This window comes from Tenrec ecaudatus, chromosome 1 (genome assembly GCF_050624435.1).
Source record: "Tenrec ecaudatus isolate mTenEca1 chromosome 1, mTenEca1.hap1, whole genome shotgun sequence".
Taxonomy (NCBI): Eukaryota; Metazoa; Chordata; class Mammalia; order Afrosoricida; family Tenrecidae; genus Tenrec; species Tenrec ecaudatus.
The window spans coordinates 232,352,856-232,376,555 of record NC_134530.1 but is presented as its reverse complement, the minus strand read 5'-3'; the positions used below and the strand labels follow the sequence as shown (position 1 = coordinate 232,376,555).

Here is a 23,700-nt window from a genome sequence, read left to right as displayed (position 1 = left end):
GTCTCTGTCCTGGTGAGGCTTGCCCCTCCGCTGCGCATTCCCTTGCCCCCCACCCCCAGGGTCGCAGTTATCTCTTTCCCGGCGCTCGCAGCAGCCCCACCACAAACCCGTAACCGCTCGTTTTTTCTTTGCCGGACCGCGTACGATCTTCTCCTGACTTGGCATTTTTAACCGGCACACGGGCGGCGGGGAAGCCCAGCGCACCTCGACCCCCTTCGCAGTTGGGCCGGGGCGTGGAAAGAGCCTGACCCGTAGGCGCGACGCTGGCCATGGAGAGCCAGGCGCAGAAAGAGGATCTGGTCGGGTTAACCTTCACGTGGCCGCTCCAGATCCCCAAAGCTGTGGACAGTGACGTCCAGTGTGGTCGCTGTCACTGTTTCTCTCCCGGACCACCTGGGAATCACCGCCCGGGGTCCCTCCCGCCAGCTCGGCGGGGCTAGTGCGACCCGACCGGGACTCCTCGGGGAGCGCAGCCGGGTGCCGCCGGCGGTGCCCCGGCAGCGCCGCCACCTCGCGCCGGGAAGCCGCGGGCCGCGGAAGGAGTGAGAGTGGGGAGGGTGCACCTCGGCCGCCAGGATGCCTGGAGGCTTCGGAGGAAGTCCCCCGAGTCTGTGACCCCGGGAGCGGAGGGCGGGGGAGGCGGGAGGCGGGGCAGATGTTCGGGAAGATTCGATCAGAGAACCGGGAGAAAAAATAAAACACCCACGTGCGCCTCTCAGCCCAAGTTCCCGGAGGTGGCCGAAGAAGCGCTGAGAAAGCGCTGCGCCTCGAGGACACCTGCCCAGCCCCCCAGCCCGGCGTCGCCTCCGGTGGGTGGGCTTCGCGTTCCCGCCGGGGTTTCGGAGCCAACACGTGACTTCCACGAAGCGGGGGGCCCCGGCGGAAAGCTGCTGCCGGGGTGGGATTTGGGACCCCGAGGCGCGGCGCGAGGCCTGGGGGGGAGGAGATGGGGCGGGGGTGGGAGCAGGAGGGGCGGGGCCGCCCCGGGACCGGGAGGGCGCCGGGCGCGGCGGGGGGGATGGGGGCCCCGGGGCCGCGCGGCGCGGCCGAGCCGGGGCAGCAGGAAGCCCGCGGGGGCGGGGCGGAAGGGGCCGGGCGGCCGGCAGGTGCCGGGGGCGAGGATGCCCCGCGGGGGAGAGTCCCCGTCGCAGCGCCGGGGGCAGGGCGCGGCGGGCTGGCGGCCGCTGCTCCGCGAGGCTGCGCGCGGGCCGGGCCGGGCTGGAGGAGCGCCCGGCATGTCGCAAGGGCTCCCGGCCGCTGGCTGCGTCCTGCAGAGGAGCATCGCGGCGCTCGGGAACCAGCCGCAGCCGCAGGTAGTGAGCGAGAGGCCCAGAGGGGAGGGCGCGGGTGCGGGTGCGGGTGCGGGTGCGGGAGAGGGGCGCCCCGAGGCGCGAGGAGGTGGCCGTCGAGGTGCGGGGTGGAGGGCTCACCCGGAGACGTGCAGGCGGGAGGACGGTGCAGGAGCCCCAGGTGCTCTCTGCCCAGTTGCCCATGGCGCACTCCTGGTGCCTGCGGTACCTGGGTTAGTGACCAGGCTTCTGTGCCTCGGGAGGTGGCGGGCAGGAAAGCGCCCATGGGTGGCTGGCGCCGCACGGCCGCGCTCCCTGCACGTGGGCTCCCTGCTGTCAGGGCACAGCGCGACCCCAGAGTCCTTGCCACCTGCCAAGCCACTACCTGAGCGTTTGGCCCTTCCAAGCCAGGGTGTGGAGCCGCGAATTCTGCCTTTGTGCCCAGCCATTCCCAGTACCCCCTGCAGCTGTCGCTGGAGCATGAGACAGACAACCCCCTTTGCGCCCCCCCCCCCCGTCCCGTGGGTACAGGCTCCACCCCCTGTGCTGGTGGAAACCCCTCTACCAGTCTGTTCCCTGTGCTGCTCCAGGCAGTATGTACCACCGCGCACTTGGGAAACGGAGGTACCGCTGGGGAGGGCAGCAGGATTCAAGTCCAGTGTCTGGCCCATAATGTCACCGGGTGACAGCTGTTCGGTGCCCTGGAGTCGGTTCCCACTGCCAGGACAGCAGAAGGAAGCCCTGCTGGGTCCTGCCTCTGTCCTCACCATTGTTGGGTTTGAGCCCACTGTTCCAGCTGCCGTGCCAGTCCACCACGCCTTCCTCTTTTTCACCGACCCTCTACTTTTCCAAGCCTGACGCCCCTTTCTGAGGACAGGTCTTTCCTCATAACGTGTCCAAAGTAGGTGAGGGGAAGGCTTGCAGTCCTTAATTCTAAGGAGTCCGGTGGTTTTCTAGTAACAGAAACCTGAGGTCGCCTTTGCCCCCACCGCCCACCAGCAGAATCTCCTTGGGCACTTTGCTTTGCTTCTCTATACCTCCATTTCTCTGTAAAATGAACACAATACCGCCAGCCTTTCAGGGTTTTGTGAGGGTTGAAGGAAATATAGCTAAGGGTCATTTGGGTAGTTCAACACTTTGCTCCCCTCCTTCTGCCTCCGTGAGATGTTTTCTGCTGGATGGTCAATGGTGACCAATTACATGGCCAAGTCCAATTCAGAGTGTCAGCCTCTGGAGGGCAGGTGTGGGCTGTTCGTTGGCCAGTGACTAGCGCCCTATGGTTTGTATGATGGTGGAGAGTGGAGAGCATGATCTGGGAGCAAGCCCCATGGAAGAGTCAATTAAAACATAAGCAACAGTGGGAAGAGGCAAGTAACTGATGGAGATCCTGCATGTGCTGGAAACCTTAAGGCGAGAATCTCATTTCTTCTGAGTGAATGAGCCCAAGCATTGGCTCTTCCAGTGGAAGTCAACAGTGTGGCTAGGCCTTATAGCCAGAGTGCTTAGGACAGAGGGTGGCACGTGGTAGGTACTCAATTAGAATTTCCTGGGTGGGGGTGGGGGTGGGGGGAGAATGAATCGCATGTATCATAAGATGAAGACATTGGAAATGCAGAGAAGGTAAGCTATTTACCAACGGTCAAACCTAGGCTGTCATTCTAAAAATGAAAGTTTTGTCCTCCACAGCGTATTTCCCCATTTCTTTTCTTTCTCGCATTTCTTCAGCGTCTACGTGTAGCATTCTGGTTATGTTTACTTAATCATCTGCGCCCTTCCGCCCTGTCTCTGGTCCCCTCCTGTTTGTCAGGTGTGTTCTTCAATCTTGTCCCCTGCCGGTCTCTTCTCACACATGCACCGTGCACCTGCAGCAGCGCGCAGTGCGGAGCAATGATAGCATTGTGTTCTCCATGCTCTTGCTTTCCGTTACTATGAAGAACTGCATGTCCTGTGTGTGTGTGTGTGTGTGTGTATGTGTGTCCCACTAGCCTCTTGGTTTTCACATTCTTTAAGGATAGTGTTTTTCCTCTTTGGTATTTTTTTTCAGTGCCTGGAAATCCAATGCCCTTCTACTTCTCCCTGCTGTCTCTAACAGAGTGAAATGGTTTTATCATGGTAGGTGCATGTTTCGGTCACAAGTCTTGCAGGATTTGACTCGGGTTGGTTAGGTGGCCTTCGGAGTATTGACAAGCACTTATAAGCTGCATTGTAGGCTTGCTTTCTGATCCAGGCTGACTTCGGAAACAAAATGGCAGCCACAGAGCGGTCCACATGCGCACACTGCCTGTTGGTGGACTTGTGTGTGTGCAGTGTAATCTTGAGCTGCATGCAGTAGTGTCAGGTACCTGCTTGTGGGGCACGTAGCATTTGGCACCCGGCAAGTTCCAAATGCCTTCGCCTCTCTCAGTCTGATGAGCGGCACTGGGGCCCTGCAGCTCTCGCAGGTACACGCCCTGGAGAGGTTTATGAACGTTGGTTGGGAGCTCAACAGACCCGAGTTCCACTTCCCACTCCGTCACTTCTAGCTGTGATACCTGGAGCAAGTTCCGTACGCCCTCAGAGTTTCTTATTCCTCATCTTTCACAAGGTGGTCACACCACACGTTTCTCAGCAACGAGCTATTATTATCCCAGGAGCCCGGGTGGGACACTGGTTGAAAGCTTGGCTTCACAGTAGAGAGGGAGCTGGTCATCTCTTTCCGTGAGAGGACAGTTCTACGCTGCCTCGGGAGTCAGAACTGACCGGATGACCCCTCACGCGATCATTGCTATCCTGGCAGCATTTCAAACGGTTGCTGCAAACTGCAAATAAAATGGTAATGCTGGGCAGGCACTTCCGACGACGGGAGAGAGAAAGCTAAGATGGGTAAGGTGAGGGGCCTCAACTTCCCACCTGACCAAACATTCTCCCCAGAGTCCTGAAGATGATGACAGGAAGGTCCGAAGGAGGGAGAAAAACCGAGTTGCTGCTCAGAGAAGTCGGAAGAAGCAGACCCAAAAGGCTGACAAGCTCCACGAGGTAGGACCTAGGTTGGGGCAGAGCCACGCTGACACCATTGGGAGGAGTGGCCCTCCAGCCTTGCCCTGTGGGGTTGGTGAAGAGGTGCCATGGTCTCTTGGCACCACTCCAGTAAGGCATACAGTGGAATCCCGCCAAGCCCAGGGACTGGCTGCTGGCTCCTGAGCCTGTGGTCCGATTCCTTGCTCCCTGCCATCTTCGCTGCTTGCCCCCCACTGGCTCCTTCTCACACACACCCGTGTCTCTCATCAAACCAACCAAAGCCTCTTCTCAGTCTTGATCCCCTTGTGAGCAGTGACCCCATTTCTCTCGTCCCCACACTCCCCTATTTCTTAAAAAGATTTCGTACACATCCCCTCTCCATGCCTCATCAGTCCCAGACATTCTGTTTGAAGATTTACTCTGCGGCCCCAACGTCAGCTCCCTGCGTGGTGACTGGCAGGTGTACGAGGTACGTGAAAGGCGTTGCCGCCAGCACTTTTCTACAGAAGTGCACTCCCAGCAAGAGGCGTTGAAGTGGGTCTCTGCAATCGGTGGACGGCTGCAGGCAAGTTTCCACAGTAACACACTTGCTTTGGTGTTCTTAGGCTGCCTTCCAAAAGGAAAAAAAAAAATTTTTTTTAATCAAAATAGTGGTTTCTGAGGGTATCTGCTGGGCCAGGTAAAATTCAAGGCAGAGACATCAGCTGGGAAGATGAGAGGGTTATGGTGACTGACTTGTCTTTGGGGGTCCGCAAGAGATCATCTTGAAAGACTTTCTTGAAAGACGTGGGGGCTTCTTAAGAAGAAGTTCCAAGACCACTGAAAACCGCCTAGGTGAGAAAAGGCCAGGAGAGTTGGACTGAGGATTTCCCCTCCATCCCCATGCGCCCAGGAAGCTGGAGCTGTCCTATGAGAATTTCCTTAGGCAATCTTACCCCGTACACCTCACAGCCCTCTCCTGTCTCTTCAGACCTGTTTCCCAACTCTTTTGAAGGAACGCCATTGAGTCCCTCAGGGACGTCCAAACTGCTGTTTTGATGGCGTGTGACCGGAGAGTGCAGGACTCTCGTGGGAAGGTGGTAGTTGTGGTGAGGAGCCGTGGAGTTGACTTTGACTTTGGCTCATCGTGACCCCACGCCCGATAGCAGGAAACACTGCCAGGTCCTGCCTGCACCATCTTCACCATCTTGACGTTTGCGCCCAGCGGGGCAGCCATTCTGCCCATCCATTTCATGGTGGGGGCGGGTTTTGTTTGTTTTTTTATTTCCAAGGAAGGGTTAGTGAGATGGCAGCGTGGCCTTCAGAAGCGCTGAGACAGCTGGAGGAGATGTTGGGAAGCAGTAACGTCACGTGCCGATGCGTTTCTTTAATGAATGTCTCTGTGATTTTGTAGCAGTGTCTTCGGACAGACCCTTGCATATCTGCAGGGAGGACCTCTGTCCTGGGCCTCGGCTTTGCCTCTCCAGTGCCTAGTGCAGGCTCTTCAGATGCAACAACGTATTCGTAGCAGAAGCCTCTGGGATTCTGGGATTTTGTTTCTGTCGTGCTCCCCTACAGCACACACACACACACACACATTTCCCACCCACGCCTCACACCCTGCCTGATGCGGGGGCTTCTTGTCTTTTTGTAATTAGAAGATCATTTTATTGAGGGTTCTTGCAGCACTTACGACGATCCACACATCAATTGTATCAAGCTTATTTGTACATACGTTGCCATCATTATTTTCTAAGCATTTACTTTCTGTGTGAACTCTTGGTATCAGCTCCTCTTTTTTCCTTCCCTCTCCCCCTTCCACCCTCAAAACTCCTTGAAAAATTATAAATTATTATTATTTTTATATCTTACACTGACTGCTGTCTCCTTCCCCTCCAAAGGTTTCTGTTGTTCGTCCCGCCTGGGGGGGGAGTGTATTGCAGTAGGTTCCCCCTTCCTCCCTCCCCCCTATTGCTACTCTCATTCCTGTTCCTGGATTCCATGTGTCATGAGCTCTTAACTCTTATCTGTACTGTGCACATGATCCAGTCTAGACTGCAGTGAAAGACAGAACTGGGGTCATGATAGTGGGGGGAGGGGGGAGGAAGCCTCAAGGTACCAGGGAAATATTGTGTGTTTCATCAATGCTATACTGTGCCCTGGTTGACTCATCCGTCTTTGTGACCGTTTTGTGAGGGGATGTCCCATTGTCTACAGATAGGTTTTTGGTCTCTGCTCTGACCTCCCTTGTTCTCAACAATATGGTTTTTATTTGGTTGGTTGGTTGGTTGGTTGGTTGTTTTGGGTCTTTTGATGTCTGTTACCCAATCTTGTCGACACCTCATGATTGTATAGGCTCGTGGGCATCTTCCATGTGGATTTGTTGCTTCTCTGCTAGATGGCTGCTTGTTTAACTTCAAGCCATTAAGACCCCAGATGCTATATTTTTTGATAGCCGGACACCATCCATTTTCTTCACCACATTTGCTTATGTACCCAGTTTGTCTTCACCGATCGTCCTGGGAGGGTGAGCATCACTGAATGCCAGGTTGTTTGAACAAATGTTCTTGCATTGAGGGAGGGCTTGAGCAGAGGCCCAAATTTCATCTACTACCTACCTCAATGTATTGCCATATAAATATATGTGCATAGGCCAACACCTCTGTTTTTATGAACTAATGTATTTACATATGGACTAGATCTTTCCTCTGTTTCCTTTTACCTTCCTCCTGCCTGCAGGTGCTACTTTTCTGGTCTCCTCATCCTTGACCTTACTGGAACATCGGACACCATTGACCACAACCTCTTCTCGAAACTTTCCCCTCTTCAGCTTTACAAAACAAAAGAAACGAAAGCAAAGCAGTTTCCCAGGTCTTCTCCGGTTTCTTTTTATCATTATTCCCCTCAATCTCCTTGTTCTTTGCTTTCTTACCAGGTTTGGACTTGGCTTCTTCTCTTTTCTCTTGGCTTCATCTGTTCTTCCCACATTAGCTTCCGCCACCAGTAACGCTCAGGCATCGATCCACAGAGGAAGAGCTTCAGGCCTGAGCCCTAGACTTTGCAGCTCCAGTGCCGGCTTAGTGTCTCCAGATGGGTCTGCCACAACCTCCTTAGATGCAAAATGAATGTCTGTTTGTCCCAAAACTTCTCCTTCTCACTGTTTTCAAATTATATATAATGAAATTAATGCTGTCACCCAAACGAAGTCCCTGGGATCTACCCTAAAGACTTCCATTTTCCCCACCTCCTATGCATAGTCCTAGGGGCAGGATATGGAAGGATCCTTGTGATTCATGGGTCTCAATGAATCCATCCAAAATGGGCCTGGAAGGCAATCCAAGAATCAAAAATTGGATGGCAATGCTGTGCTCTTGTCTCTGCACTTGGTAAATGGGAATTATTAAGAATTTTAGTTGAGCTTTCTTTCGTGCTAGATTATCTCAGCGAGGCCAGCCTGGGATGAGGGCAACAGGAAGTTCTGGGATATTATAGGGAGGAAAGCAATCTCTGAAAACCCCGTCAAATGGAGACCGGGTTTAATAGGCACACACTCTATCTAGGGCGCATGCCTGCTGATACAAATGCACAGAATAGCAAACGTTCCAAATGGCAGGTTCTTTCCTAGGAGCGGGAAGACGGGCCCTAGAAAGAGGAAACCATTGTTTCTGACAATTTCTGTGTCATTGTCATCGCAAGGGCTGACCCTCTCCACAGAGCATAATCTAGCCTGGCTCTCTGTGGAACAGGAACCCCCGGTTTTCTGCCGAGTAGGGTCAAAGGAAGGCCCTTGAACTGAGAAATGTCCATATAAGAATTGTGATGTCTTTGGCTTCTCTCCTCTCCCCTTGCTCCCGAAGCAATCATAGTGCTAGTTTATATCACCAAGTAAGCCCTGGGCACGCTTCAGTGTGCCAGTCAGCAGCTTGACAGCGTTCCCTCAAGAAGATTCTAGTCCAAGCCAGATGTATTCATCTCAAGAAACCATCAGAGGACACTCAGTTAGACATCCCAAGTGTTGGTGTCTCTAGTGGACACAGGACCTTTCATTGAGTAGAGGGATGCACACATATTTACTAAGTATACTGTGGGCACAAGTCCTTGGGAGCTTCCAGTGGCTAATACACTTGGATGCTAACCAAAGAACTGGAGCTCCAGGTCCACACAGACACCTGGAATCTGCCAGTGAGCTACTGCGATAAATTGGCCACTGAAAGTCCGTGGAGCACAGTTCTGTCTGGCCCGCATAAGGGTCCCCGGGACTAGGATCGACCTGAAGGTAACTGTGGACCAATCATTGCTGCAGGGTCACACGGAGAGGCAGCCGTCTCTTTCCCTGTCTGTAAGAAGCATAGCATCTCCTACAGAAGACAGTGTTTTCCTACAGCGGCTGCAACAAGTGTGATGGCCAATTCATGATCTTAAAGCATCGGCAGGCAGGAATCTGAAATGGGCTAAAATCAAGGTATTTGGCAGGGCTGCATTCCTTCTGGGTAAAACCCCATTCCTCGAGTTGTCCGGCTTCTAGAAGCTCCCCGCCATCCTTGGCTCGGGTCCCCATCTTCAGAGCCAGCGCTGGCTTGCTGTGTTCTCACGCTGCATCACTCAGAGACTTTTTCCATCTTCACATTGACTTCTCTGACTCCCATTCCTACTGCTTTCACTTAGAAGGACCGTTGTGATTACAGTGGGCCCACCTGGGCAGTTCAGGCTACTCTCCCTAGCTCAAGGTTGTTCACTTAATCTCTGCAGGGTCCATTTTGCTGTGCATGACAGCATCTTTACAGATAGCAGATGTTAGGATGTGAACATCTTTGGCATGGGGAGGCCACTATTCTGCCAACCGCTGAAGGCGGCATGCATACTCCTATCACTTTACTACAGGGTCAAAAAAGGATGCTTCTCAGAAGGATTGGGTCTCTGTTTCTGCCTCTGGTGTGTTGGACAGCCAAGAGAAACAGGTGCTGTGGAAACTAGAGATCTTGCCACGTCTGTTATCCACAGACCCATGGAGTTGAGAGAGGGCCCAGTCCTAAGACTCACAGTCTCCCCTCTGCCCGAAGACTGTCCCATATGAACAGTTATGCCAGAAATGAGGCTACCGATCTGGAAGGTCCTGCCTGCCCCTCTCTGTGGAGCAGGAAGAATGGATCAAATTAGGGGTATTGACAGATCACCGCGGCAAGGCCAGTCTTGTTGAACAGCTGCCAGGGAGCTCTGGACTGTGGCTTCCCCTGTAGGTCGAACCCAAAGCTGTAGGTCACTTCTTTGCCCATACTAATGACTCATAAGGGCCAAGGGTGATGGAGGGTCTGAGGGAATGGATGGCGGGTGCAGGAAGCTGGCAACCCATCATCCTGAACTTGCTACCAAACAAGAGGAACATCCCCTCTGGGTGAAAGACACCGTGGGCATCATCCCTTTTGGGTTTGCTCCCAGCCTCCCTCCAGGTTGGACATGCCAGTTATGGGCTTCTGTGTCCCAAACGGCCAACTGTTTGGGTGGTAGAATGTCGTTGCCTAATGGCTTTTTTTTTCAACTTTGGAAAGAAATGTACATGTTGAGATGGGGTGTCTGGTAGTGTGCAGTGGGGTAAGGACAGAGCACCCCTGAACATCGCTGTAGGTCAGGGCGGCGAGCCTCTTCACTCTTCCTGTGCCATGTCTACCAGTTCCCATGAGGCCAATCCCCACTCCTAGCAGCTTCATGCTATCACAACAGAAGTGTGCTCCAGAATGCTTCGAAGTGGCTGGTTTGGGGAAAGTAGATCATCAGGCCTTTCTCTGGATGCACCTGAACATTTAACCTTTTGTTTAGCAGCCAAGCGCATGAACTGCATCCACCCACCCCCACCCCCCGTGCTTTTTACCTACCTTTCTTGAATACCACAAAGGGGACTATTTCAGGCTTAGTTAAATTTTCCATTTCTCTCCTGCTTCCACACGCCAACTAGTCTTGTGCCTCTCGCACTGTCAACACCTAGGTACCTCCTCTTCCATCCCCACCTTCTCTGAGTTTCTCTCCTCCACCTCCATTCCCCTTTTAGGTCTCTGCCACCAAAGCCCAAAGGCTGCCCATCAAGGTGGCCCCTCTCCAAGGGCAGGGTAGGGGCTGGACCCTCTCCTTCTTCATTCAAAGTCATCCATCCAGGGTCTGGATGCTGGAAGTTGGACTGTCGTGATGAGAAGCCATTCCTAAGGCGTGTCTGCCCCTCAGGATTCACTGTGGGTTTTCCAATAATCCCATCCGTGTGCTTGCTTAGACCTTGCGTGGGTATTTCAACCGCTACTCATCTCTGAACAGTAGGCACAAGCTCAAGTCCACAGCCCCGTATGGGAACCAAATGAGCAGCCAACACCTCTGAGACAGGCAGAAAGGGGCTCAGAAGTGGGTCAGACTGGTTCGAGCCAGGCACCCAAAGGTGTAAGACTGAGAACGGATTTTGAGTCACACAAGGGTGGCAGTGATGCCACCCTAAAGAGCCCCGAGTGTCTCAAACCGACCCAGGGCTTGGGCAATGTGCTTGTGGTATGGGTGGCCGTGGTTTTTTCAGATATTGCATGCTGTGGGAGTGCTTCATGTCAGGACCCACTGGGTTTAGAAAGTGATGATGACACTCATTTGTACAGCCTCGGTTGGTGACACAATTTTCTTGCTGGGAAGTGTTATCAACTCAAAGCTTGGGAACAGACTTCTTGTAAAATCCTGGGCTTTGAGAGCCCCGTGCTGCTGGTAACCACCACGGGGAAATCTGGGCCCTGGTCACATCAAGAGAAAGCAGAATTGCCATTGTTGCAGGAGAGTGGCAGTTGACCTTGAAATCGAGGACCCGTCCCTAGTCTATGTGACCTTGGAAAAGCCATCGTATCTTTCAGAGCCTCTGCTTTCCCCCTGAGAGCGGGGTCTGTGGTGGCCCTGTGTCCACCTGGTGACCTTTCCTTTCCTTTTGCTTTGAGGTGAACTTGTTACTAAAAACTCCAAGTCCATTTCCATTTTACTTTTCCTCTTTTTATTTTAAGCCACTCAAACCACTATTTCAACGTGAGGGATAAGGAATTGGGAGGGATTTTGTGTCGGTTTTAAAGCAGCGTACTATACTCAAGAAATGAAATCCCAAACAAGATCCTATTAAACCCTCCATATATGTGATTCTTTGTCTCCTCTGCCCCATGCCTCCCTTCTCCTGGCTCCTGCCTCTTCTTTAATTCTTTCTTTCTTGCCCTAATTATCATATCTGGTCCCTGGCATCCATATTCAGGTCTTTACTGGACCCCGAGCCTTTCCTCCGCCTCAGGGAGGCCCTGGAGCCAGATAGCTCCCTGACGACCAGTCTCCCATGCCACACCAGGCCTCCTGGACAGAGGCACCATTGGCATCTGGTGCTGGATAAGTATTGATGTGAGGGGGCTGCCCTGCGCATGGGAGGAGGTCTAACTACCTGCTACTCACTAGATGCTAGCTGTCCAGCTGTGACAACCAAAAATGTCTCCAGAATTGCCAAATATCCCGGGGTAGGGGTGGGGTCCAGAGAGCCCCTGGGGCTTGAGAACCGAAGCCCTAGACACAGCTGGGCTTTGCAGCGATTTCACCATCTTTCCTCTTAAGATCCTTGCCTGCAGCTTGTTCCTGGCAGCACAGTGACCTCAACCCCCTCCGCCACCCCCATCCCCTGTGGCAAAGGATTCCAAACTCAGCAGGATTTGCACTAAACGGATCATCTCTTGGGACATAACAAAGGGCCCCATGCCCTTTGCTTCTTTCCCACTTGTGTGAAGTCCAGTGCATGTCTTCTTCCTGTGAGAACAGCATCCCCTCCTGCTTGATGGCAGCCCTGTGGTGTTCCCTGGCCTGCTTTAGGCTGCAGGTACCCCAGGGTCTCTGCTTTTTGTAGAAAGAAGGTTGTGACTTCTCACCTTCTTATTCCTCAGCTTGATAAAAGCCCACCAACAGATTGATGAGTAGCCATTGAGTCCCAGAAGATACAGTCCTTGAAAAGCAACAAATGTGGGGCCAGCTGGTGGCCAGGCAGCCCTGACCCCTTGGGGGCTGAGGTCTGGGGGCAGGCGCGACACCTGAGGAAGGCACTGGGCACAGGACCCCTCTTGGCCCCTTTCCCCATAGGGTTCAGGATCTTGAAAGGCACCTTGGACTACTGTGTGCCGGCAGACGGCTTCCTGCCCTTCGGGTTTGGTGACCGTGTGGCGTGTCCTCTAGGAGGCTCAGCCTGGGATAGATGTGCACCTGCTCTCTGAGATGTGCGCGGCTTGCCGCTGCAAGTCTATGTTGAGGTAACCCTGCTGGGAGCAGAGTAGGACTGGGCCCCAGAGGGTTTTCAATGTTGTGACCTTTTGGAAACAGATCACCAGGCCTTATTTCCGAGGCCTCTCTGGGTGTGGTCGAACCTCCCACCTTTCAGCTGCTTGTTGACTGTAGTATACCCTCTGGCCCCCCCAGGGCAACATGGTTCCTGTTCTTTGGAATCTAATGAAAATGTTGGCTCATTGGAACCATCCAGATTGTCCTCCATTCCACTTCAAGGTGGAGAGCAGTTTCCAGTTGCAGGGTGACACGCGTGCATACATGTGTGTGCACTTGTATGCATGTATGCATGCCTACACATGTGTATCTGTGTGTACATCTGCGTGTGTGTGTGTGTACGTATGTGTCTGTAGTGTGTGCCCAGCAGCTGCAGCCTCTCTCACCCTCTGCCGTACTCAGGCCTCCCATGATGCCTCAGCCACCATCCTCATCCCCATAGCCTGACCCTCCCTTTGCCCATAGAGGACTCTGTGGCTGAATGTCTATCCTGGATTCAGACTCCAGGAGCAGAGCTTGTTAAGAGGCCAAAGCAGAGCATGAGGGGTGGGGGTTTCGGGCTGGAGGAGGACTGAAGGCAGCAGAGCGGGCCTGTGTCCCAGCGAGGATGGTCAGGACACCCTTGGGGAGAAGGTGGGAGGCCTGCTGCCTTGGAGAGGGGGGCCAGCTCACGGTGGAAGGGGCTGCCAGGGGTGGGCAGGAAACCAAGTGATGGTTTAGGGGGCCTCTGTATGCAATCTCTGTGGGCCCCTAGGTTGTGACCGGGGAAGGGGGAAGGTGCCCCGGGAGGGTGGGAGAGAAGGAAGAGGCTTAGAGGAAACAGAGGACCAGGGCTGAGGGGCCCTTGATCTTGTGGACGCCAGCACTTCCCATCAGGAGGGGCCCAGGGACGGGAGCTGAGGCTCTAGGAGCTAAACATGTCTGTAACTGGGGAGAGACATTATTTAACCTCAGTGAACTTGAATGCGATACAAGACTGATGAGAACACAGAATGAATGACGCCACTCAGCTAGGTGCTGTGATCAGGGCGGGCTCAACGCCACTAGCCACTCCTCAGGAGGACGAAGTGGCGGTGTTCCCATAGAGGCTTTGAGAGCCCTATGGGGTGGGGAGTGTGTGCTACTCTGTCCTGCATGGCTGTGATGATTCGTAGTCGATTCAACAGCAGTGTGTCTGGGATTGTTTTGTTGGCCTGTTTGTTTAAGGAGCCCCTTGGTAGTTCTAATGGCTAAGTGACTCTTAAGAGAAAAGTTGGTGGTTCGTACCCGTGTCTGGGTGCCTCTGAAGAAAGGTCTGGTGATCTGCTTTCCGACGGTCCCAGTCATGAAAAATTTAGGGCGCACAGTTCTACTCTGCCACATAGGGGGTCACCGTGGGTTAGAATCCACTTGCTGGCTACTGGCTTTGCTTTGTGTGTCCCTCAGTAAGGTTGGTATATAAAAAAAACCCAAAGAAAGCACGACCTTGTCCTGCTTGTGAGGAGAGATGCTAAGGCACAAACCAATATGAGGGATCCCAGAGGGGCCGATGGGGTGGCTGTTGGGGGGCAGGCGGTCGGCGGAGTGCTGGAAAGTCGGCGGCAGGGAGGTTCCCGGAATGACTGCGCTCACACTCTGCCCTCCCCAGGAGTACGAGTGCCTGGAGCAGGAGAACACGGTGCTGCGGAGGGAGATCGGGAAGCTGACGGAGGAGCTGAAGCACCTGAGCCAGGAGCTGCAGGAGCACGAGAAGATGTGCCCCCTGCTGCTCTGCCCCGTGAACTTTGTGTCCCTGCCTCGGCCCGACCCTGTAGCCGGCTGCCTGCCCCGGTGAAGCCCAGGAACCTCTTCCTCTGTGCAGCCAGGAGCCGGGGATCCCAGCGCCCCCGCGCACCCCGGGACTCCTGGCCTGGCCTCCGCAGGCCGGACTCTGCGGGAAGCCCCCACCGGGCCCATCGGGCAGTGGGCGCCTGGCCCTGGAGCTCTGGAGCCGTGCAGTCCAGGTGGCCGCCTCAGGACGAATCAAGCCGCCTCCTCCACTTGGGCAGCTAGTCGGCTCCGTGGTGATGCAGAATCAGTTCCTCCAGAATTTGCATAATAAAGATGGCTAATTTGGGCTCTGCTTTCTCCTGGTTCTTGGAATTCAGACATCCAGTGCACTTTCTCTTCCGCCAGAGGTTGTGTTTAGGTCTCCTGGGTGTGTGTGTGTGTGTGTGTGTGTGTGTGTGTGTGTGTGTGTGTGTTCTCAGTTGTGCTTCTCCCATTCTTCTCTGTGACAGCCACACCCAGGGAAGCCCGGGAGCCCAGGTGAAGAAGCCTTCCCTGCCACCCCTGTGCTTCCAGAAGTCAGGCCCAGCTTGTTGGTAGTGGCACGCTGGGCGTGCTGGTCCTTTGTCGTGGTCACCTCTCATGCCCGTGCTGTTCTGTCCTGGGTTGGTTTTCTCACCCCGCTCCCCACCCCCTGCCATCATCGGGATTGGATCGGACACATTCATTTCTATATGAGCCTGAGCCACAAGTGAGGGCGGTGTGAGTGGCATACGTGCTCCCTTATTTAAACAACCAGCTATTTGGGTGGATGCCGGAGACGGTTCCTTCAGCTCCCTTCTCTCAGGAAAAGCAGAAGCAGGCCCATCAGAGGTGGCCCAGAGAGGAGAGCGTGTTGGAAAAGCCCTCCCCACCCCACCCCCAGTTCTCTTCTTCCCTGGAACAAGCGGGGGTTGTGGAGGGTGGATCCATCCCGTCACAAAGGGAACCAGAAATGAGAACAGAAAGGAGAGCCCCTAGTTGCAGATGCAGATGCTGAGAACGGGAAAAATGAAAGACCAAGATCATCGCTCTGCTCAGAGGTGATGGGTCTACTGACTTCATATCATTGCGAAGGCCAGCGACTCCCAGGAGTCCCCCTGTCCTAGAAAGGGCTCCCTGCTGCTACCTGAGCCCTGCCTGGTCTCCTCATCTTGCACTGACTGATATCTGCCAAATCCCCCTGACAGAGGCCCGGGAAGGCTGAAGCTTGCTGGGAACACCAGGCCGGGCTTCCTGAAGGCTGTGGTGTCAGGCCAGCGGTGGGTCTTTCAGTGCCGGGCTCCCTTACAGCCCTGCAGTGCGAGCCCTTCTCTTTGCGGATCAGGTGGCTGAGGTACAGAGAGAGGAAGGGGCTTTGCCAAGGCGAGTAGCAAAATCAGGACGAGACCCCAGGTCTCCACTGTGCAGGATATAGGGTCAGGCTGAATCAGCCGGGCAACAAGGAGGTCCGCTGGTGACCAGAAGGCAGCAAGCCTGCCTGCACAAGGGTGGCTGGGACTGTGCCATACAGGGGCGGGCTGGCCTGGTGAAGACCTACCTCAGAACAAGACCCAGGGGACTCTGGGGCTTTGAGGGTGTGCATGTGGACCTGTGCCTCCGACGTGCAGACACTGCTGGGCCCTGCCCAAGTACTTTGTCTCCTGCTGACCCCTCGAGCTCCCGATTTCTGAAGTCTGTCTGCTGCCTGCTTGTGGCCCCTGCAGTTTCTGCTGCTCTGTTGGTTGCCCCACTGCTGACCCCGTTTACCCAGGCTTGCTGGCCCCACTGGGGCTTTTCCTAAAGGCCAATCCAGCCTGACCTTAAGTAGTCTCCCGACTCCATGTGGTCACTTACGGACCAAGCTCCTCCCAGCTCGTGGTTCCGTGCCCCAAGGTGTTGGAGAGCCCTCACGTCTGAACCCACTGCTCTGACTTGAAGACTCGGGAGGGGACTGGGAGAGGGGTCCTGGCCAAACCTTGCTGTCAAATTGACTCTGACTAGAGGTAACCTGTGTATGTGTCAGAGAAATTACTTGATTTTTCACCAGTAGATTGCCAGGCCTTTCTTCCATGGTACTTTCAGGTGGACTCAAAGCTCTAACTGTTTAGTTCGCATGAGAAAGTCTCAACTGTCTGCACCGTCCAGGGGCTCTCAACTGGAGATGACAGCACCTTGCTTGCTGCCTCTATTTCATTGGCTAGAACTCAGTTATGTGGCCACAACGGCTTCAAGGCAGGCTGGGAAATGACGTTTATAGCCCCTGGCTTCTGGTTTTCCTCCTATCTCTTTACATGCTGCTTCTGAGCACAAAGGGGCTCCTCTTTTTTGACACATGGCTGTAGCTCTCCCTGTGTCAACTACCATATCTCAGCAGAACCTGCCCGGTCCCTCCTGAGCAGCCCGGCCCATCCGCTGTCCTGCAGGCTCAGAGACAGCAGCCCACAGGTGTTTCCACACAACATCGCCAATGCTCCCTCATTGGCTCGCCCTGTCTTTAAAAGGCCTCCATCATCCAGTAAGTCTGGGGTGGGGAACAGCTGGCCCTCAGGTGGTATCAGACCAGCAAAATCATCAATACCAACTAACAGCCCACACCTCACCTGAGGCAAGCAATTCTAGTCATCGCATTCAGGGAAAGTTAATGAAAGGTTTGACCAGTATGACCCAGAATGATGCTATGAATATCCAAATGGTCCTTGGCAAAAAAAGGCTCCCCACCTCTGCAAGTCAAAATCTATTTGATTCCTGTCCATCCCGGGTGGGCCCACCCACCTAGTCTTGCCAACTGTATCTTCTAAATCTACTACAAGTCCACTGCCTTTGCTCTCAAACCCACTGCTGTCCAGGCCAGTTTCCGACTCCTGAAACCAAACTCCTTGCCATTGAGTCAATTCTGACGCGCAGCCCCCTAGAGCACAGGATAGAACTGCCCTGGTGGGTTTCCGAGACTGTAACTCTTTGTGGAAGTAGAAATCCTCATTTTTCTCCATTGGAGCGGCTGGTGGCTTCAAACTGCTGACCTTGAGGTTAGCAGCCCAATGCATAACCACTATGCCACCAGGGCTCCAGGCTTCTAACTAATAGTGACCCTCTCTAAGGGCTCTGAGACAGTCACTGTTTATAAGAGCAGAAAGCCTCATCTGTCTCCTGAATATTGGCGGGTACCTTTTTGCCACAGACCTTGTGGTGAACAGAACAACGCTCAGCCCACAGCGCCACCAGGGCTCGGTAACCTCTTTCTGAGACATTCATTCCATTCTTTTCCATGCAAGCTTTGTTTAAATCCAATGCAGCTTGCAGAGGGCTAGATAAGTGCCTTCCTTCCTAAGCTGTGTGCTTATACATTTGAACTTAAACTTAGTGGAAGGGGCAGGGCTTGCTCCACTTCTGAAATCAAAATCGTCCATTTGGAGGCAGGGAACTGAAACCAGGGCTGCCTAGGGTCAAGGGTGGGGTTCCCTCCTAGAGGGCTGGAGATAGGACTTCCCAGAGTTCCAACTCCTGGTTGGTGAACTTGCTTAAGCATTCAACTACTCACCAGAGGGTTGGTGGTTCAATTCCACTGGAGGAACTTCCGAAGAAAGCCCTTGGTGACCTACTTCCAAAACATCACAGCCACGAAGACCTTAAGGACTAGGGTTCGACTCTGGCTGGACTGCGAATGGTGGCGATGGGAAACCCAATGTTCACTGAAGCCAGCCTCTAAAGACCTCATTTTCCAGCTCCCGGGGACATTAGGGGCTGTCTCAGTTCCCAACTCCACCAATGGAAAATGATCAATTCTGTATCAACCCAAGAAATCACAGGTTCCAGAAGGACAAGCAAAAGTCTCCAAGGGCGGGTTGGTTAGGTTCTCTTCACATGGGTACTGTGTGCCAGGCCTTGGGAACGAAAGCCTCCGAGCTAGTATTTCTTGGGCTGGAGAGAAAAGAAAGGTACCCTGAGAAAGCCCCTCCCCTCTGTCCCCACTCCCTGAACCTGGCCACCCCCCTCCCCCCCAACAACAACAGCCTCCTCTGGGGCCGGCTCAGAAAGTGTCTGAGCGGGAGGAAGCCCTTCCTTCACATGCATGCAGCCACGCCACTTCCTGTCCACAGTCACGCCACTGCTGCGCTGGCCCAGCCTTGAAGCCTGGGGTTTCCACCACTGACTCAGGCTGCAGTTGTAGCCCAGACCTGGGTAAGGACCGTGACTCTAACAGGAAAGCAAGAGACCCACAGACCTCTCTTCTCTCACAGCAACGCTGGGTCTCCACGGCCGGCCGGCCAGCCGGCCGGGATGTGCTTACTGGCAAGGCTGTGGAGCTCACTCAGCGAGAGCTAGAGAAGGGCTTCCCCACGCTCACGGTCACGGCTTCCCTCCCGTGACACCAGGAAGTGCTGGCAGGGTCACCTCTGGTGCCACTAGGGCTGGGGTCACCCAGTGTGCGACTCATGGTGTCACACACCCCCTTCCTAGACCTCCTTCTCGGCTGTCAGGCCACCAGGAATCCTTAGCACCGCCTATGATCGTTTTACTCAGAATCACAGGGGGCAAATATAGTTGTGGGTTGCTTCCATGGACTATTTCTTTGACATGAGAATCCTCAATCGATACACGTGAATTATATGGTGAAGAACCTGCAAGGACCACAGACTGGGAGAAGGAACAGGCCTGTCTCGGCCAGAATGCTCTTTAGAAGAAGACACCGCAACTTCGTCTATGTGCCCATGGAGAAGGGCATCGCGCTTGGCAGGCCCTCGGCGGATGGAGTGACGCAGTGCCTGCAACAAGGGGCTCAAACGTCGCAATTGTGAGGAAGGCGCGGGCTGGACCAGGCAGTGTTTCCCTTTGCTGTGCGTCCTAGGGTCACACTGACTTGATCGCACTGAACAACCACCACCAGACGTTTCTGTTGAAACAATGCGTGCGCACGCGCACACACACGCACATACACAATAGTCTAGGCCAGTGGTTCTCAACCTTCCTAATGCTGGGAACTTTTGATACGGTTCCTCATGTGGTGGTGACTCCCTAACCATAAAATTATTTTCGTTGCTACTTCATCACTGTAATTGTGCTACTGTTATGAACCATCATGTAAATATCTGATATGCAGCATGGATTTTCATGGTTACAAATTGAATATCATTAAAGCATAGAGATTTATCACAAAACAATATGTCATTCTATATTTTGAAATATTGATTTCTAATGACAAATAAATGAAATTTTGTCTTGAAGCCTGGTATAGCATGGGTAACAGCGTTCACGCCGGATACTCAGATGTGGGTGTATCTGCATATGGGCGGACCCACCTGGGGACCGATAGAGGAGCGGTGTCTCAGTGCCTAAGACCATTGGAAATATGCGTTTTCTGATGGTCTTAGGCAACCCCTGTAAAAAGGGTCCTTCCACCCCCAAAGGGGTCGCGTGCCACAGGTTGAGAACTGCTGGTCTAGGCAGACATGTTGGTGTTACCTCCTCTGAGGGGCACCTGGTGTGGTCTGCAGCCCTCACTTCCTTAGCAACAGGACTGGATCATCCAGTCAGAAAGGGGCAGAGAGGGGAGGGTAGAGGAGGGAGAGAGGTGCTATGGCCCCTGCTTCTGAGGGTGTATGTGAGTCCACTGCAGGTGCCATTGTTAGAAGCCCAGACAATTGAACTTGAGAGGAGAAGGTTTGGCCAGCCAAGGTCAGAGGCTCCTGCCTTATACTTGGAGTCAAAGGGACTTTCTTGGACAGCCATTTGGAAAACAACGGCCTCGGGGAAATTTCCCTACCCTACCTATGCAAGTGGTATCGTGTTTATGTGTTGGGCTGCTAATCTCAAAGCCAGCAGTTCAAAACCACCAGCTGCTCCATGGGGAACAGACGAGGCTTTCTATTCCCACAAAGAGTTGGTCTTGGAAACCCACGGGGGCAATTCTACTCTGTCCTATGGGGTCGTGTTGAGTCAGAATCATCTCCGTGGCAGTGAGTTTGGAGTGTTTGTGGTCTGTGCTGGGGAGTCCCCAGGTGGTGCAAACAGTGACTGCACAAACTGCTAACGGAAAAGGCCAAGTCCACCCAGCGGCGCCTCAGAAGAAAGACCCCAGAGTCTATTTGGGGGATCAGCCATTGAGAGCCCTGTGGGGCGCATTTCTACCCAGACACACACTGGGTCACCCTGAGTTGAAATCAACTGGCCTTGTGTGGTGGAGACAAAGGCGATCAGTCACCATGAGCATCACTATGGCCTTCAGCTAAAGCCAGTACTTAGTGCTCGCTTTAGCAGCGCGAATACCGAGAACTCCGGCAGTGAGCGAGGCGTGAAGGGCTTGTCCCCTGAAAGGTAGGGCTGTGTTTGGAGCAGATTCCACCCCTTGAGACCGCTGCCCTGCTCTGCTGGGTGTTCTAGCATGACCTTTTCTGGTAAAACATTCTTAAGAAAACCTGAAATGTCAGCGCAGCTCAGACCCAAAAGCCACCAGCCTCGAATTCTGACCACAGCCCTGCCAGAAGGAGTGAGGGAGAGTCCAGTCTCACATTCTACAGCACCGTCCTGAAAGGCCAGAGGGGCACTTGGAACTTCCCTGGTTCCCCTTCATAATCTGCTAACATCCATGTGCCCATTAACCAAAGCTCTTCTTGGACGGGTGCAAGGTCTCAGTCACCTTCGGCAGGGTGTAAACATCTGTTCTTCCCTGAACTTGCCTCCTGCATCGTCTGAATCCCGAGGGTCACATGCTTTTGGACAATGAGGTCGTGTTACCCAGGGTTCTGGGAACAGGCTGGCTTCCTGACCTGGCTGCCTCCCTGGTGTGCCATCTTCCCCCTAGAATCAACGGTAAATGGAAAAAGTACCTTCCAAATGTCATAAGCCCACAGAAGGCTCAGGCCGTCAGGCAGTACTTTTTGAGAGCTGAGAAAACAAGAAAGTCTGAAAAACACCCGTGGTGGCTGGCTAGTATCCTGACATTAAAGAATCGACAGAATTAAAAGGACAAATGACTGCACCACACAGCACCTCCTTAACTGTGAGAGCTACTCTTCTTACTAATTAAATAGTGGCCAAATACTTGCTGGTTGCAGAACGCCGGGGAAGCGCCAGCGAGGGTCAAAAATGCCCCACAGCTTAAAGATGGAGGCTGAGGCTCTCACCTTCCCTGTGGGAGACCTGCGTTTGACTCCAGCTCAATCGACCTAGTATGCAGCCACCACCTGCCCACCGGTGGAGGCTCACCTGTTGCTGTGGTGCTGAGCAGGCTTCAGTGGAGCTTTCCAACAGAGAGTGAGGAGGAAGAAGGGCCTGGCGGTCTATTGTAAAACAGCAGCCCTGTGGATTACCCTCATCTCCAATTGATCCGGGATGGCGCAGGCTTCCTGGAGCATGAGGTAAACATGAGTCAGGGCTGGCTGACCTTAAAGGGTGGTCTGCAATCTTACCTTAAGGCCTCTTTCCATTCCAGTGGAGGAGATCTTAAGATTTCCCCCAGATGTATTGGGCGGAGGAGCCCTGGGTTAAGCCTTGAGTTGCTAACTGAAAGGGGCCCCCAGCCTCCATCCATAGGAGCAGGGGTCCTCAAACTATGGCCCGTGGGCCACATGCGGCCCACCGAGGACATTTATCTGGCTTGCCGGGTGTTTTTGCCCTGTTTGTTTTTTTACTTCAAAATAAGATATGTGCAGTGTGCATAGGAACTTCTTCATAGTTTTTTAAAAAAAACATATCCAGCCCTTCAATGGCCCTGAGGGGCAGTGAACTGTTTAAAAAGTTTGAGGACCCCTTCATATGAGAATGAGGAGGCAACCTGCTTTCTGTGAAGAGTTATTGCCTCAAACCCCCCCTCCCCAACGCCCCCTTCACCAGAGGAATTCTACTCGGCCCCATGGGGTGGCTGTGGATTGGAAGGGGCTCTATGGCAGTGTTTGGGGGGAGGGAGGTTAGACTGAGCAGGGACCACCTCTTCTTAGATTGAAAGCAGTTAGAAGGCAGGGTTGCTCTGTTCAACCATCTACCCCGGTTGCTTCACACAGTGCCTAAGGCACGGTGAACACACACACACACACACACACACACACACACAGGTTGCCTTTGGGTGGCCCCCTACAAACTGAGCTCCCCAGAGCAGACTGCTGTGGAGCCGGAGCCTCATGGTTTCCCTGACTGCCAAGCTGCCCAGGAGCAGCCTGCCACAGTGTTCTCTCGTGGGGTGACCTGTGACTTTGAGCCACTAACCTTTCAGTTAGCAGCTGAGCCCTGACTCTTGTGACACCAGGGCGTGGTCAACACCGTAAAAAGCTGAATAATCCATGGAAAAAATGGCTATCTCCTCCCAAATCTTCCTCCTAAGGAATCTCCCACAGCAATCTCCCACAAAATCACTTCCTGGCCATTTTTTGTGTGTGCTGTGAATTCCTCGCCGCCGATTTCCCGTGTAAGCTAGCCCATACTTCTTCACAGGGTCAATAGGTCTAGTGTAGGTCAGGAAGGCCCTGAAATCAGCAGTGAGCTAAGTCCTCTTCACAGCATCCCCAGCAGCTGAGTGACGGTCTTTTAATAAGGATAGTGCAATTGACAGGGAGTTGAAGATGATGAAGTGGCTTCGAGGGGCCTGAGTGCACATGGGACACCGATCTCCAGTTGTTCCCGTAACATTTATTTATTGAAATGCTGGAAATATAAGGACCACTGTCTTAGCTGTTCTGCAATTCCTACTACTCAAGTCTTTTGTGTTGGCTTCAAAAACCTGTTGCCACTGAGTCAGTTCCAAGTTGCAGCCTCCCGTAGAACAGAGAGCATCCCCATGAGACTCCCATGGCCACACTCCCCATGGAAGCAGATGCCACCCCTTCCTCTTTGGAGCAGCTGGTGGATTCAAACTGCTGACCATTTGGTTAGCAGTCAAATGCTTTAACCACTCTGCCACCAGGGCTTGTAAGCATCTGCTTAAACCAAACACTTGAAAAAACATTTCACTGGAGAAGGCATTCAAGTAGCTGCTATACATACGGAAAGATGCACAGTGTTATTAGCTATTAGAGAAGCACAAATAAAATCACAGTGAGGGGGAAAAACCCAAAACAGAAAGTAACAAATGTTGGCACGGATGTGGGAGAAATCAGAACCCTTCCTCATTGCTGGTGGGAATGCAAAATAGACCAGCCATTGTAGAAAACAATTAGCCATTTCCTTAAAAAACAAAACCCCTCAAAATAGAACTACCATACGACCCAGCAATTGTACTCCTGGAGATGTACTGAAGATTTGGAAGCAGAGACTTGTACACCAATGTTCACTGGAGCACCTGCACACCGGCCCGAAGGTGGAAAGGACCTACCGGAAACTGCCCGCCACCAGCGGAATGGAATGGTGAAAGGTGGTGCACACCTAC

General features: G+C 53.5%; 1 protein-coding gene across 1 annotated transcript; it reads left to right on the top strand.

Annotated features, from left to right (window-relative positions):
* Positions 1-269: 269 nt before the first annotated feature.
* BATF3 (basic leucine zipper ATF-like transcription factor 3) lies at positions 270-14,659 on the top strand. Its single transcript, XM_075542513.1, has 4 exons — positions 270-363; positions 502-809; positions 4,200-4,304; positions 14,206-14,659. The coding sequence occupies exons 1-4, from the start codon at positions 270-272 to the stop codon at positions 14,389-14,391; spliced, it is 693 nt and encodes a 230-aa protein (XP_075398628.1). The 3' UTR covers positions 14,392-14,659.
* The last annotated feature ends 9,041 nt before the right edge of the window (positions 14,660-23,700 follow it).

Excerpts from the sequence above, each read along its gene's own strand:
- BATF3 (XM_075542513.1), top strand. The coding sequence starts at position 270 with ATGGAGAGCCAGGCGCAGAAAGAGGATCTGGTCGGGTTAACCTTCACG. Across the intron at positions 810-4,199 it reads CCAGCCCGGCGTCGCCTCCG|AGTCCTGAAGATGATGACAG; the intron begins GTGGGTGGGCTT and ends CATTCTCCCCAG. Across the intron at positions 4,305-14,205 it reads AGGCTGACAAGCTCCACGAG|GAGTACGAGTGCCTGGAGCA; the intron begins GTAGGACCTAGG and ends TGCCCTCCCCAG.